The following is a 15,346-nucleotide window of genomic DNA, read 5'->3' as shown; positions in this document are numbered from 1 at the left end:
CAAAAAGAGAATATTTGAACTTTTAAGAAGATTTTAAGTCAAATAATGCATCCACTAATTGAGCGGGGCTCATATTGCTACACAGATGAAAGTTAAATTACAAATCTAATTAGTAAATTTTAAAATTTGTGACGAATAGAGGAAACTTTAACAAAAATATATAATATCTTAAATCTATAATTTTATATCTCCACACTAGAGTATGATATTGTCAGATAAGCCTCATGATTTTGGTTTTAGTTTCACTCAAAAGGTTTCATTGTCATGGGGATGGTGTGCCTCTAATTTATATACCAAAATCTTCTTCTTTACTAGTCAATGTGAGACTTTAATCGTATTTCCAACAATCGTCACCTCGATCAAAGATCCATCGACGAGACTTTGGTCGCACATCTAACAGTGACCTAATACTAAATATAAAATTTTAAATTTTAAAACCTATGTCATATTTTTAAACATGGACCAAAAAATTAAAAGTTTGGAAACCTATTATATACCTGGAAACAACCTTTCAATTTTACAAAATAACCTTGTAATATTTTAGTTTCTGTTTTTTTTTTTGGGTGAGCTCAATTAAAGCAAAATTTACAATAGGGTTTAAATATATTCACCATCCATCCATAAATAATAAAGAAAAAAAAGAAGAGAAAATTGAGAATGCCACGTCAGCGTACGGAAGGAACGGATAGGATCACATCAGGATGAGATAACTCGGAGGAGGCACTGGGTCAGTTTTGTTTGGAGAACAGAGCAGCGAATGTGAACAGTGAAGTGAAATGGGGCAGTCGGTCACACGCTTGGAAGCATCCCCTTCGCACGTGCCACTCCTTCGCCTCCCTGTCGAATATTCCACATGCTCGCTCGCCCTCACTCTCTCTCTCTGCAAGCAAGCTGCAAACTCAGCCATATCGCCAAGCTCTCCTTCAAGATTCCTCTCTCCTTCTACAATCTCTGTTACTCAGCTGCATTTCTCTCAATTGGATCTAACATCCTACTTCAGGTGCGTGCATGTTTCACTTTCATCACTTCTCTCTCCCCCTCTGCATTCCTTTCTTTTCCGCCGCTGTTAAACGCTTAATTTTCGCGTAATCTGTGACTTGTTTGTAGTTCTGGACTTTGAGATTGTCTGCGATTTTGTTTTTTTTACTCAATTGACTGCTGCGATGTGATTGGATTGTGATTGGACTGCTGGAGTGTTCTGGAAGTATGAGATTTTGTGTTATTTGGCGCCTTTGGTTTTGGTTTTTGTTATGCTTGTTATGGTTTGAGCTGTTGCGAGTGGAGAGTAGTTGTAATTCTGGTCGCTCTACCGCATCTACTGAATTCTATGATGTTTACGACTTGCGAGGCTGGGGAAGGGTCGTGTAAATGGCTTTGAGAGTTTACCTAGTTTGTGATGAAGTATTGATATACTTGTCTGATTAACGACGCTTCCTGTAATATGCTGCAGCTTCTAACTATGCTATACATGTAGCAACTATTCTATTACGATCCATTCTAACGGTTTCCATGAGTAAGATTTTGAGAAACAGTGATTTTGGGATCCAATAGTAATGTTTATGGGATGGGCCACTTGATTTTTTCTATTTCCGTTTACGAATTCCAACAATTTCATTGTTTCCGGAGTCCTCTCCATCAAATTAATGGAAAATCATTTTTTGTGAGTACGTCAATTTGAAATTTGGTCGTGAACTCTCAATTTAGCCATTATTTGCTAATGAGCCACAGTGTGAATTGACATACATGAATATGTGGAAGTACGAAGTAGAAATATTTTCCTCTAGTTACTAATGTAGCTTTCTGTTATTGTTTAGTTGATCTAACTAGAGTAAGAGTAAGAATATTTCTTTCAGCCACTGATATTTATATCATCATTACTTATATGAGGGTAGCTTTTCCATGATTGTAAATTGCTACGTACGTCGTTCAGGACATCATTTCCTTCTTCTTCATCCTCTCTTTATATCTCTTGTTTTCTTTTTGAATAATAAATTTAATATGTATTGGTCTATATATTTCTATGTTTGGAACAGTTCATCTCCAACCAAAGTGCCATATGTCCGAGGAAACCATTACAACGCTTGTTCTGTCAGATGATTTATAGTAGCCATTGGACCCTTGACCAGAGCCACCATGGGCATCAGTCTGGTCAAATTCTCTGGCTTGTTGGTCCTTCGCGTTCTACTTCTTTGTATGGCAATGAACAAAAGCATTGGCCTCACCACTGATGGTAATTTTTTCATTTGTACAAGTTTGGGTATTTATTGTTTTTTTAAGAAACCGAGTATTCATTGAGATAAACTGAAAGAATATACAAGGGACATACAAAAAAAACAAGCCCGACAAAAATGGACCAGCCTGGAAGAAGCAATCCAAAAGAATAACATCTCACTTATAATTAATTACAAAAAGCCTTTGAAATTGATACCCACTCTAACAATCTCCCAAATCTCCTCCCAAGACCTCTCAACCCCCTTAAGAATTCTATTGTTCCTCTCCAATCAAATATGCCATAAAATAGCCAAAAACAAGCCTACCACAACCGAGTTAAAAGGATGAAACAACAACACCTCCTTCATCATCGCCCTACACTCCTTACGAGCTAAGGAAACCTCAAGAGCCTCCAAGAACCGACACCAAATAAATTGGACGAACTAGCAACTCACAGAATATGGTCAAGGTCTTCGGAAGCACTTTTGCAAGCAACACACCAATAAGGACCCAACAAGAAGGAAGAACATCTCTGAATACGGTCCAAGGTATTAAATTTCTGCTATGCGAAACCTGTTAGGTAAAGAACTTGATATTTTTCAAAATTTTTACCTTCAAGAGTGAGGCAAACAGCGAAGCATTAGGGGAAGCGAGGGAACGCTCAACACAGTGAAAAAACAAGTACAAGAGAAACCCAATGACGGGCTAGGGGACCAGACATGAAGGTCCTTCCTCCCTGAAAGAAGCGAACGTCTCCTAATAATAAAAGCAAAACAAAACAGCAACCTCCAGCGGTTCCCTATCCGTGAAAACCAAAAGAGACCCAAAAAATAGAAGGAGAATTCCCCCATGGGCCATGACTCCACACAACAACAAAGGCCACTGTATGCAACCTCATATTAAAAAGGTGGTATAAGCAAGGAAATAAAAGATGCAGGGGTTTGTCACCCACCCAACAATCTTATTAATTCAACTTCTGTACATAAGTTGTAGGATTAACTATGCCCCCCCTCTATATGTATATGGTATTTGTTTTCTGTTGGCGGTGTACCGATTTCTTACTTTTTTTCACTTCTTTGTTACTTGGTTTGTTTGACATCATCAAAAAAATTTGGAATTATCAGGTATCGTTGAATTTACATTTTACTCAAAAAATTTAAATGTAGATAAAATATGAACACTTGTGCTATGAATATGATCTTACATTTCCCTCTCACCCTATGAGTAAAAACAATGCATACTTCATTTTATTTAATTCTCTTCCTATTTTATACTTCATATTGGTCTCACGTAATCTTATATTTGATCTATAGGTGAGGCACTTCTAAGCTTTAAGATGGCAGTTGCCAGTTCTGATGGGGTCATCTTTCAGTGGAGACCAGAGGATCCAAACCCATGTAACTGGACGGGAGTGGTGTGCGATTCAAAAACAAAGAGAGTAATATCACTGTGAGTTGCAAAATGGCATCTTTGTCTATATAGATGGGTTGAAGTAGGAGTAAAACCATTTTTGAAAAAACTTCTCTATGAAGGTCTAAAGTTTGATACGATGCTTTGTGGTTGAAAAGAAACAGGAGGCTTTTTGAAGATTATCATAGGGAATTTAGTCTTTTTTGTCTTTTAAACTTCTTTGATACTTTACAGAGTATTATATAACCTCAAGCTAGTACCGAAGTAGGGAATTTTTTATCTTCCAACTTTCATGGTTAATCATAACTGGAGGGAATTTTATAAGCCCTGGTTCAGCTTGGGAAAATGCCTCTGCCCCCTCGCCCCTTCTTTCACATTTTTTATGTTTTCCTGTTTGTAGTAATATTTTTCCAGTTTCTTGGCAAAAAACAGAGAGTTGCAGGGTTACAGAGGCTAAAATCGTGCAACTTAACTGTTTGTGAATTTGTTTAATGTGCACAAATTATTTTGTATATTAAGCTTGAAGAATCATGATTTTATTACATTGTTGAATTTCTTTTTCCAGTTAGGCGACACTATCATGATTTAAATTTTGGCTCTTGATGCTATAAAAGAGCTTGGCCTGGCCGGAAAACTTAGTTTAAGTTTTGAACTCATTGTCAATTACTCTTGCTTCCATGAGAAATATACTTTTCGTACGAAACAAATGGCAAAATTTTGAACTCTGATTATTAAAATTTATTTTAATATCATATCTTTGGCATTTGTGTTGCCTTAGAAGGAAACATCTGTGCATTTGTCATCATTGTTCTCATCTTTTTGTTCAATATCCAGGAAACTTGCAAGTCACAAACTGAGTGGGTTCATTGCACCTGAACTTGGGAAGCTAGACCAATTGAAGACCCTGTACGTTTTATGAGGATTTCTTAAATATATATATATATATTTATATTTCCAAAAGCTTGCATATGAATGGCTAATAATCTGTAGGATTATTTCAGAGCTCTTTCTGACAACAATTTATATGGAACAATACCATCAGAACTGGGAAATTGCTCACAGTTGCAGGGAATGTATGTGCCTGTTTCTTTATTTTCCTCCTTTGAATTTAAATGTCGTTCACCGGATGTAAAGTTATTATTATCTTTTTTCCCACCTGGAACATCCACTTAAATGTGAAAATGAAACTACAAGTTGCCCCTTTCACGTTTAAATGTTGTAACATTTTGAGTACATGTTATACCCTTTTCAAAAAAATAAATATGAAAAATGTATATACCATTTTGTTTTATTTCTTTAATGACACCACTTATGTTGGTGGGTTCCAGATTTGGAGCCTTTTTCTTCCATTAATGCTTCTTTTCCGTGATCAGAAGTTTAGACTTTATGATGGATAATTTATTTAAAGAGGGCGAAAACCCAAGAGGTAAGGGTAAAAAAACCATGAAACTATCAAATAAAATTCAGAAGACAATATACAAAGTAGACAAGGATGGACTTCAAAGAATCCTATCTTAATAAGGACTTGAACAGCCAAGACTAGAGTCAGTTATTCAGCTTCAACTCATACTATCACTCGATTGCAGTTTTCACTTTTTCCCATCTGCCCGTTTTTTTGGTCAATGTTGCCATGTTCTCAGAATATTTTAGGTAATTGTTCATCTGTCGGCCACAGGTTCTTGCAAAGAAACTACCTAAGCGGAGTGATTCCCATTGAACTGGGAAACCTCTCTGAGTTGGAAATATTGTAAGTTTCTTATCTCATGTTTCTATGACATTTCAAGTTTTGTTTAGTTTAAGGAGCATGGACGTTGCAATTTCCTAATCCGGAAGTACTAATAGAAATTCTCCAAAACTAAGAATTGATGTTTGGGTGTTTTGATGACCCTAATTTCAATTGGTTTGATCATTATTGTGCAAGACTATAGTTAAGGTTACCTTCTGCTATACAATATGATGTTTGATTAAGAAAACTGTTCTCTATACAGAATTTGCCATCAACACATACGGATTATGGACATGTTAAAATTATTAGACGAACTCCAATAATATGGCCTGGTGTACTGGCTAGACTTTTCAAGAATATGTACAATTATCATATGTCAAAGAAATTGCTAGTTTAAAACTCGTTAGAAATAAAGTTATCCAAGAACTTTGTGCAACTTTACAACAACTGTATCGTTAAATTAAAAATGAAATTGAGAATTGTTTCACCCGGAAAAACTAAGACATTGAAGCAATGAGAATCTGGCCTTCTGCTTGATAAAATGACTGTATATTTTTTTCCTGATATTGTAGAGACGTTTCTAGCAACTCACTTAGTGGAAATATCCCAACGTCCCTTGGGAATTTGGATAAGCTCGCTATTCTGTAAGTAGCCTTACATTTTAATGTTTGTTATAGCGTTTGATTAATATGTACTTCCAAAAATATTTAATTTTCCATTTAGTGACACAACCTTATGTGTGACATGTATTCTTGTACAGCAATGTGTCATCAAATTTTTTAATTGGACCAGTACCTTCTGATGGTGTTCTTTCCAAGTTTTCAGAGACTTCGTAAGTATCTCATATTCAAAACCTGTGTTCTAGGCATTAATTATGAGAAAACTTTTACGTGCGCACTTCTTGGCTTGTTCGAGCATTGTTGCATTGCCTGTTCCTGTTTTAATTCTCTTAACAATAACGACTTAACTTGCACATGCAATAGCAATTTTATTAGAAAGTACACTGATTTGCAGCTTTGTTGGAAATCGGGGCTTGTGCGGGAAACAAGTCAGTGTCACTTGCAAAGAAAATAACACAGGATCTGGAACAAATTCCGAGTCCCCGAGCTCAGGTGATAATTGATATCATTATGATAGTTGGTCATTTGGGTTGTAAACATGATTGTGAATCATTTAATTTCCATATGATGCATCTTTTCTTTTTTATTCTTTAGTGGATATTCTGCCTGTAATTTTCTCTTCTTAAATATGTTACATATGAGAGCTCCATAAATTCACTAGATGATTTTGTTAATAGCTGATGTTGTTAAGTTCATAGTCATCCCCTTTTCCTTTTTCTACAGGCCAAAATCAAATAAGGAGGAAGTACTCTGGCCGGCTGCTCATCAGTGCATCAGCTACAGTGGGGGCACTACTACTTGTTGCTCTTATGTGTTTCTGGGGTTGCTTTCTTTATAAAAGATTTGGCAAAAATGACAAGAAAGGTCTTGCAAAGGATGTCGGTGGAGGTGCTGTTCTTTACAATGTCATGGTTTTTATCTGAGTTATCTATTTGCAGTCTTCTTGTATCTTGTTGTTTATGTAGATACTTAATTCATAGTTTCAAGGTTTTAGCATCTCTATGACCATCGACTGACTTCTACAGGTGCATCCATTGTGATGTTTCATGGAGACTTACCATACTCTTCAAAAGACATCATGAAGAAGTTGGAAACCTTGAATGAGGAACACATAATTGGTTCTGGGGGTTTTGGAACAGTTTACAGGCTTGCAATGGATGATGGCAATGTTTTTGCTTTGAAAAATATTGTAAAGATAAATGAGGGGTTTGATCATTGTTTTGAGAGGGAACTTGAAATTCTTGGAAGTTTAAAGCATCGGTACCTTGTTAATTTGCGAGGATATTGCAACTCTCCCACATCAAAACTGTTGATTTATGATTACCTATCTGGGGGTAGCCTTGATGAGGCCCTTCATGGTGAGATTCTCTTCCTCACGTCATCATATTTTCTTTAGAAGAGGCACATTACGCTAACTGTGCATTTGTCATTTAATTTACATGATATATTCTTGAAATTAAGTAGATTTTTGCACTTCAGTTTAAATATTGCATGTTGGGTATCCTAGTCTACTTACATTAAAACTGTTGTCTTAGTCCGCTGTATGTCATTTAAATATAACTCATGCATATAACACCTTACAGAAAGATCTGAGCAATTAGATTGGGATACACGCTTGAATATTATATTGGGAGCAGCAAAAGGGCTTGCCTATCTGCATCATGATTGTTCACCCAGAATCATACATCGAGATATAAAGTCAAGCAACATTTTACTTGATGGCAATCTGGATGCTCGAGTTTCTGACTTTGGACTTGCCAAGCTTCTGGATGATGATAAATCTCACATTACAACCATTGTTGCCGGAACATTTGGTTATTTGGCCCCCGGTAAGCAGTCTTTAGAATTTCTTGGGAGTGTAGGAAGTAATTTTCTTTTATGATGAACTGATGATTACCAATTGCTGCTGCATCTCTAATCAATCTTTTGACCTTCAAATCATGTTTAGAGTTCTGTAATATAATGGTTTTCTTCCATATCTACGATGGCACGATCAGTGATTCCTGATCACCAATTTGTTGCTTGGATGAATTTGCACTAATATTAATGGTCTCCTTCAGAACTTACAGTAGAACATATTTATAATTATCCTTTATTTTTCTTTTCTTAACAAGTGAAGCCGTATGTTGTAAGTTTTGTGGGCTCCTTTCTGTTTTGTGCTTTTCTTTTTGTTTAGCCCAGACTGTCATTATTCTTAATATTGCAATCTCTTAGTACTATGATGTTTCTTATCAGAAAAAAAAAAAAAAAAAATCTCTCAGTACTGTAAATCTGATATGACAGAATATATGCAAAGTGGTAGAGCAACTGAAAAGACCGATGTATATAGTTTCGGAGTGCTGGTACTTGAAGTACTGAGCGGAAAAAGACCTACAGATGCATCATTTATTGAGAAAGGCCTGAACATTGTTGGCTGGGTATGCACTTTCCTCCATAGTGATCTACTCTTAAACTCTATTTCCTTTCTGAAATAACTTTCATAATCCAGTAATAACTAACTTTTCCTCAGCATGTGGCATGAAATCAAGTGGCACTAAGACGAAAATTCATACTTTGAGTATCTCTTGCATATTAATTTTTCTGACTGATATTGTAGGCTATGCTGACTTAGCAAACCTCAAATCTGTCCTTGATTGAACTTGTGAAGTTCATAGCCTTATCCATCCTCGCTTGAATTCTGTATTTCAAATTGTTCTTACTATGTGGAAGCCTTGTCCTTGAGTGAATAGCTCTTTTATCTTATTGCAATTCCCTCCCTACTAGAAATATTGCCGTATTTTCATCTTATTGTATGATATCAGAAAGAGGTTCGGAATTTTCACGGGATCAGTTTTGGGGTTCCAATATGAGAGAGGGGCTTCTAAAAGGGTTTCAGAGCTATCAGCATTTGAAATCAGATTCCGGCCTACTGTTTGCAAGGAAAAGTGTAGGAAAGTTGAGATAATACCGAAGGAGAAAATTGTGGAATCTAATGTAACTAGGGTTTTAGACTTGAATCAACAAGCCTAAACGTATAAAATATCCACGGGAAGACCAATTAAAGTAGCGGTATCTTGGTTATGATTGCTGGAAAAATGTACAGCAGTTGTATTTAAATGCATGCCTACTTATCTAGGAAAGATAACGAACAGAGACTTGGGTCGTGACAAATGAAAAATTAGGATATCTAATTAAAATAAAAAATATAAGACTCTAGAGACACACAAATTTTAAAAACAGAACTCCTGAATTAAGATTTTTTTTTTAAAACGAACTAAGAATTAAATGAAAAATTCCTCTATTTACCATTTTACCTTTTTAGTTGATTATTTTTTCTGCATCATTAGGTTAATTGTGAAGCCTCAAATTTTTTCCTTTTTAAATGGAAAACCGGACTTCATTAGGATAAATGGAAGTACAAAAGCCCGAGGCATTAAAAAAACTAAGAACTAAGGAGCCTAAGGCAAGAATAATATTTAAAAGAAAAGGTTAAAAAGGAAATTGTAGATGACACCCAAAGAGAGCCATTGAGGTGAACAATCGTCCCTAACCATATATGATGAAATCTGTCTGCCAAATAAGTAGTCCTATGTTACAAAAGAGAGGGTGGACGGGCACATCCTCCATCATATCCCTGACAACCTTTGCTTGGAGAAAATTGAAGGCCTAAAGTCTCTAGAAATCTATCCTAATTTTTCTTAAATTAACACCTCTGTAATCTTAATCTTTCAATGCCCTCTCAACAGAACACATACTAAGGACCAGAACGCAGAACACCTTTGAATGAAGTCATGATGTTAATCCTCCTCCTAGTAAACAACTTAGAGAAAACTTTGACCTCGTTAGCGATTATTTATTTTTTTTAGAATGAGTAATCAAACGACCAGAGAGAACATGCTCAGAGGCTTGAGGGTTCACGAGTGACGAGCCTAGTGTAAGAAAGAAAGCAGAGCCAACAAAATTTATTGTTCCATGTGGTAGAAGGGGTTCTTTTTATTAACAAGAAACAACTTTTCATTGATATATGAAAAGGAAAAAAGGTTCAAGATACAAACTCCCGAAGGGGTGAGAGAAAAAAGAAAAGAACCAAACAAAAAAGAGTCTGAACAAAGTAACAATACAAGGTTTCTTTCACAGAGGCGGTTCGGGTAGAAACTCACATCTTCACTGATCCATCTCTCTTTTATTGCAGCTAAATTTTCTCATCACAGAGAATAGGCAACGAGAAATAGTTGATTCACAATGTGAAGGAGTGCAGACAGAAACTCTTGACGCATTGCTCAGGCTTGCTATTCAGTGTGTTTCTTCTAGTCCAGATGACCGGCCAACCATGCATCGAGTAGTCCAGTTCTTTGAATCCGAGGTTATGACGCCATGCCCAAGTGACTTTGATGATTCCAATTCTGATTAACAGCAATTTTTTGAGAAGCACAAAGCATGGTGGAGTTTGTTTCATACTGCTATTTTCTCAGAGAAATAATACCAACTTCCGGGCATGGAGAAAGAATCCCTATGAGGTCAGCTCTCTCGATTTCACTTGTATTCTGCCTGCAATTCTTTAGATAATTGGAAGCTGCTCTCTCCCATTGGCATCCATCTGTGACTCTCTTATGAGTAGTTTCATCAAATTCTTAATGGTATCCCCATGGTTCCTTTTACTATTTACTGAAGTTTTACTGTGCATGATTCTTGCGTACTCCCAAGTGAGAGAAATTTCCACTTGTAATTTCCACTTTTGCCTCAATTGTAATTCCTTCCTTCCTTCTATCCTTATTTTCTCGGTATTGATTGAATATGAGCAACTGTACAAATCAATTTGCTCTTGTCCATCACTTTCCTTTTTGTTTCTTTGTAAAGTGTGATTTTATTTAATGGATCCACACATTATATTGTGACTGTTTCTGTACAAGAACAAGTCTTGTAGTCTAGCTTTTGTTTCTGTTGCCAATCCTCTCTCTCTCTCTCTCTATAAAGCCCACAATGCCGATGATTTCTGGTTTTATTTATTCATTTATTTATTTTTAGGTCGAAATTATGTACACTACACAGCATTCTTCAAAGATTAAAGTTTCTATTTTTCTTGGTAAATTGAATTCTAAGCATCTGGATGGTTGTAGGTGTAAATGGCAGACCTAATTCTTTAGAAGAGTGTAATATTAACATTGTGAGGATCAAAATGAATTTTATCATTGTGTTTTGCTACAAGCTTGTATGAAGTAGTAAAAGGAAGCATTATTGGGTGCCACTTTTGATGATATCCATTGTCATTTTGAATGATACTAATTAAATAGGGCCTTTTTGATATATCCAGAGTCACTTGTCTCAAGCAATTGCCAGTTTGTAACACTTCGATTCCGATCGAAGAGCCCAAAGCTTCACCTAAGGTTTGCTTCTTGATGTGAACCCAATTACAATATTTCATTTTTTTTTCTCGAGTTCAACAAATACAAGAGTGAGGATCGAATCTTCGACTTATAAAATGTAATAGGTATTTTATTCATTAAGTTATGTGCCAAGAGCTCACTTATTTATTACAAGCATACATAATTATTGTATTAACAATTATTTTTTAAAGAATTATGTTCACTCGGGCAACATAGGCAAAATTTATTCAGTCTTCTCTTTCAAAACTGTTATCACATTATAAATAAAACCCATTTGTCATGTCAGTCATGTGGGGCAAAATAGGGACAAAATGCCAGTCCTCCACATCAAGAACTAATTTATTTCTGAATAAAAACGATTTGATAAATTACATTTTTATATCTTTTAGTTCTAATTAAAGCTTTTTTTTTCTCTTTTTTTTTTTTTTGGAGAATTTTGAGGTGAGAGTAGGAATCCAAGTAATAGTCAAGTGATGGTTTTGTTACCTTCATTCAATTTTTTCATTTCCTTTACCAAATTGAAATCGTTGGAATTGAATTAAATTGTGAGATTCACCTCAAACTTTGTAATCTGACAATCTCATTTCTCTTCAATACCCTCGTTAATCTCATTCTCATTCTTTATTTTGTGAATCTCACGCATTTATTGCAGTTATTTTATTACTTTTACCATTTATCTTTGTTGTGTCAATGAGACCAATAACATTTTTAATTAATTATTTATTTTTCATTTACACTATTAATAATTTTTCTTCTAATAAAAATTTATATCACTTTTATTAGTTGATATGATTTTATTATAAAATATTATAAATTTATATTAAAATTTTTAATTTCCAAATTTTACTTTGATATTATTAATTAATATCAATAAACTTTCTGAATATAATTCATTATTATTAAATATTAGAATAATAAAATTTAATAATATTTTATATTAAATGATGAGTGTTAAAATAAAAAAATATTTTAATTGATTGAATTTTATTTTAATTATTCATTATTTATTAATATTAAACTAATTGTTATAAAAATTACTATCAATAATTATTATTATTAAAATAAATTAATATTTATTAATATTTCAATTAAAAAAATTAGCACAATAATATATTTATAATTAGTTAGAAATAAGAAAGAGGTATATATATTTGATTCTGATTACAGTTTTAATAAACAACATCCAATAATTCTTAATTCTTATTCTAGAAATTTTATGGTAAACAGCATCAAACGAATAACATTCTAATTCAAATTAATTTTCATTCCAATTCATTCACACCAGTCAAATTCGCACACAGAGCCTTTAATAACTCACACAAGGATTCATCAATGTTGGAGCTTTCTATCAAAGGCGTACGTCTTCAATCCTAGTGTCGAGGCAAGTTGCAAGGGCTTGTTAAATTGTTAATGCCATTTTTCTTATGACCATTATTAATTGATTCCGATGTACGTTTATGTTCCCACATGGAGTTTTAGCGTTGTGTTAACACTACTTGCTTTTGCTATCGCATCCAATCAAAAGCTTGGACGAACCCATGCATAAGATTAATTATTAAATAAATCTCTCAAAACATTAATTTTACCAAAAAAAAAAAAACCTTCATTTTTTATTGGAATCCGATGAATACGATGTCAAAACTTTATTGCGCGATCTATTCAACTCATATCTTAATGGTTAAAAAATGTACTCCGATCGAAAGTTCAAATTCACACCATTGGTTGTGCCAAAAAAAAAAAACAGAGCTTATTTTTAATGAATTTTTAAATAAAATCCCATCTCTAAATTTCGCTTTTTCTATACATACATTTTTTACATATACAACTTTTTTGATATTTCAACATTTTCACCATATATCATCTTTGTTTATAGAAAAGTAAATTGACGAAAACAAGAATTATGTTACTGAAAATCTCACTGAAGAAGAAAGAACATGAAGGGATAGTTTTGTCTTTTCGTTTCTGGTCAACCTGGTTTTCAATTCAATATTTATTTCTGATAAAATAAAATTGGCCATTTTTTGTGATCAGAATTTCCCAAATCGGATCGTCTGCTTCTCCTTCTCGAAATCTTGGACGAAGAAGATGACCCGAGGAAAACAGAAGATCGAAGCTCAAAAACGAAATGCGGAGAAGAATCAGAAGCCCAAAGGCTCACAACTCGAGGCCAGAGCGGTTGCCCTTAAAGTCATCTGCCCTATTTGCAAGGTTCTTGTTTGTTTCTTTAATCTTTTTTTGCTATCATATGATTCGATTGGATTTGAGTGTTCTTTCGTTTCTTCCAATCTCGATCATAACTTCTTAATCTTATGTTGCCGATCAAACTGAGAAATTTCATATCCGGCGAAGAAATTCTCCTTTTTCCTGCTTGTTTTCTGTTCTAGGTTATGATGGACTGTATATTGCTGTTGTATTGGTCTCAATTGATAAGAAATTGTTAGAGTTTGATCAATTTGGGGTCTCTAAATAAAAAAACCAAAGCATTTTGGTGGATCATTTGTTAAAGGATTTGGTGTAGGACTGGTGGTGGAAGTTGTTATTTTACTAATCATCGTGGGTTTCTTAGTGGAAAGTGCTCAAACCGTAAAATTTAGAATAATAATTTGTTTCGAGCTTAAATCATGGTGGCTTAGCATACTAAATATAGTATAAGGTTGTGTTTATTGTGCGAGATTAGTTGAAATGTGCTTAAGCTTATGATTATTGGGATAAAAGAACTTGATATTCTACATCCAAATCCACAAGTCGAGATTGATTTCTCTTTTCTTTTCCATCTTTGGATTCCTAATTTGTCTGTTCAGTTCAAATCTTTACTTTGAGATGGATTTTCTTGGATGCTAATCATTTCTCTACAAATTAAATGTTTAGCAAGTGGATTGATCTTTTTCTTGGAAGAAATGGAATTGTAGGCTTTTGTGAACTGATCTTTTTCCTGAGAAGTAATGGAATACCCAATTTTTCATTCTTCTCCGTATCATGCTCTTCATACACAATACATACTAGAATCCATGTTTCTCATTTTTCTTGTAGGACTTTGTGAATTGATATTTTTCTTGGGAAGAAATGGAATATACTGGCGTGCGGGTCGAAACCATACAGTCAAAGAGACTAAATATTGAATTAGACATAGAATAGAGTGGAAGAATGGATGGAAAGTAAAGATCCGTTTCCTCTATTTTGACGTTTCATTGTTTCCTAGTTTTATGCATTGTGCATTGTGATGATCTGAACGATTTTTCCTTGCTTTCAGTACTCGAAATTATTTTTCATATTTCCCCCCTCGACCATGCATTGAGATCATCTATTTCTTACCTCAGGTACAACTAGCAAATCATAACCAATTGGGTGATCACTATGCCTCCAAACATCCAAAGGAAAAGCCTCCAGCAGAATCTGGCTGAATCTTCTTGCACGTCGAAGTAAGTGCGTCGGTATATTGAAGGAAGGCATTTCGAAGTTCTCTACTTGTTCAGATCAATGAAAGTTGCTCTTATTGTCTTCATCTTTCTTGTTCTTAAAATGTACTAGTCCTCTCCTTGTAAGGGTAAAAATGATGAGTCATTCTGTCACTTGTAAAATAAACTAGACTCTAATATTTATTCCAGATTCTCATTATAGTTTTCTATGTGCATTTGGAAATATGGAATCCCAAGAAATGGCTTCTTCTTTTTTCTCCATAAAAGGTTAGAGAAGATAAACCATTACAGAACTATCTTTGCATCACCCATTAAAAGTTCAATTGCCCTTTCACCCCTTAGTCATTCATAATGAGTATTGAGTCATGGAATTGTAGCTTGAAAACAGGAACTAACAATGCTTGGTGTGCCTTTGCAGCATCATAAAAATGTTATAATTTAACCAATTTAGTAAATACGTGCAACTTGTGTGTAAATAGAGAAGTTGCATTGCAAAAAGAGCTGGTAGTAGTAGAGAACTGTCTTTCGAAACCGACCTTGAGGTGGCGAAGCCTCCTAGAGATTTGTGGCAAAAAAGGTTAAAAAACACTTTTAATCGTG

General features: G+C 34.5%; 2 protein-coding genes across 3 annotated transcripts; both read left to right on the top strand.

Moving 5' to 3' along the window:
* Positions 1-840: 840 nt before the first annotated feature.
* LOC111008223 (LRR receptor-like serine/threonine-protein kinase FEI 1) lies at positions 841-11,543 on the top strand. Of its 2 annotated transcripts, XR_015788280.1 has the most exons (15): positions 841-1,000; positions 2,034-2,230; positions 3,525-3,660; positions 4,456-4,527; positions 4,623-4,694; positions 5,297-5,368; positions 5,920-5,991; positions 6,108-6,179; positions 6,362-6,459; positions 6,691-6,855; positions 6,993-7,325; positions 7,551-7,796; positions 8,251-8,384; positions 10,139-10,463; positions 11,258-11,543. XR_015788280.1 is itself a non-coding variant. In XM_088118678.1 (14 exons), the coding sequence occupies exons 2-14, from the start codon at positions 2,134-2,136 to the stop codon at positions 10,355-10,357; spliced, it is 1,788 nt and encodes a 595-aa protein (XP_087974804.1). In that variant the 5' UTR covers positions 841-1,000; positions 2,034-2,133; the 3' UTR covers positions 10,358-10,894. The 2 variants fall into 2 exon arrangements, 1 of the variants encoding a protein (XP_087974804.1); XM_088118678.1 differs by lacking the exon at positions 11,258-11,543 and having other exon boundaries at positions 10,139-10,894.
* Positions 11,544-13,340: 1,797 nt separating this feature from the next.
* On the top strand, positions 13,341-14,955 carry LOC111008155 (uncharacterized). The gene is made up of 2 exons (XM_088118005.1): positions 13,341-13,538; positions 14,648-14,955. The coding sequence occupies exons 1-2, from the start codon at positions 13,416-13,418 to the stop codon at positions 14,729-14,731; spliced, it is 207 nt and encodes a 68-aa protein (XP_087974131.1). The 5' UTR covers positions 13,341-13,415; the 3' UTR covers positions 14,732-14,955.
* Positions 14,956-15,346: the final 391 nt, after the last annotated feature.

The sequence above is a fragment of the Momordica charantia genome (assembly GCF_013281855.1).
Source record: "Momordica charantia cultivar OHB3-1 chromosome 10 unlocalized genomic scaffold, Mcharantia_2.0 BLBB01000010.1, whole genome shotgun sequence".
NCBI classification, from domain to species: domain Eukaryota; kingdom Viridiplantae; phylum Streptophyta; class Magnoliopsida; order Cucurbitales; family Cucurbitaceae; genus Momordica; species Momordica charantia.
This window is presented reverse-complemented; position numbering and strand designations above follow the sequence as displayed.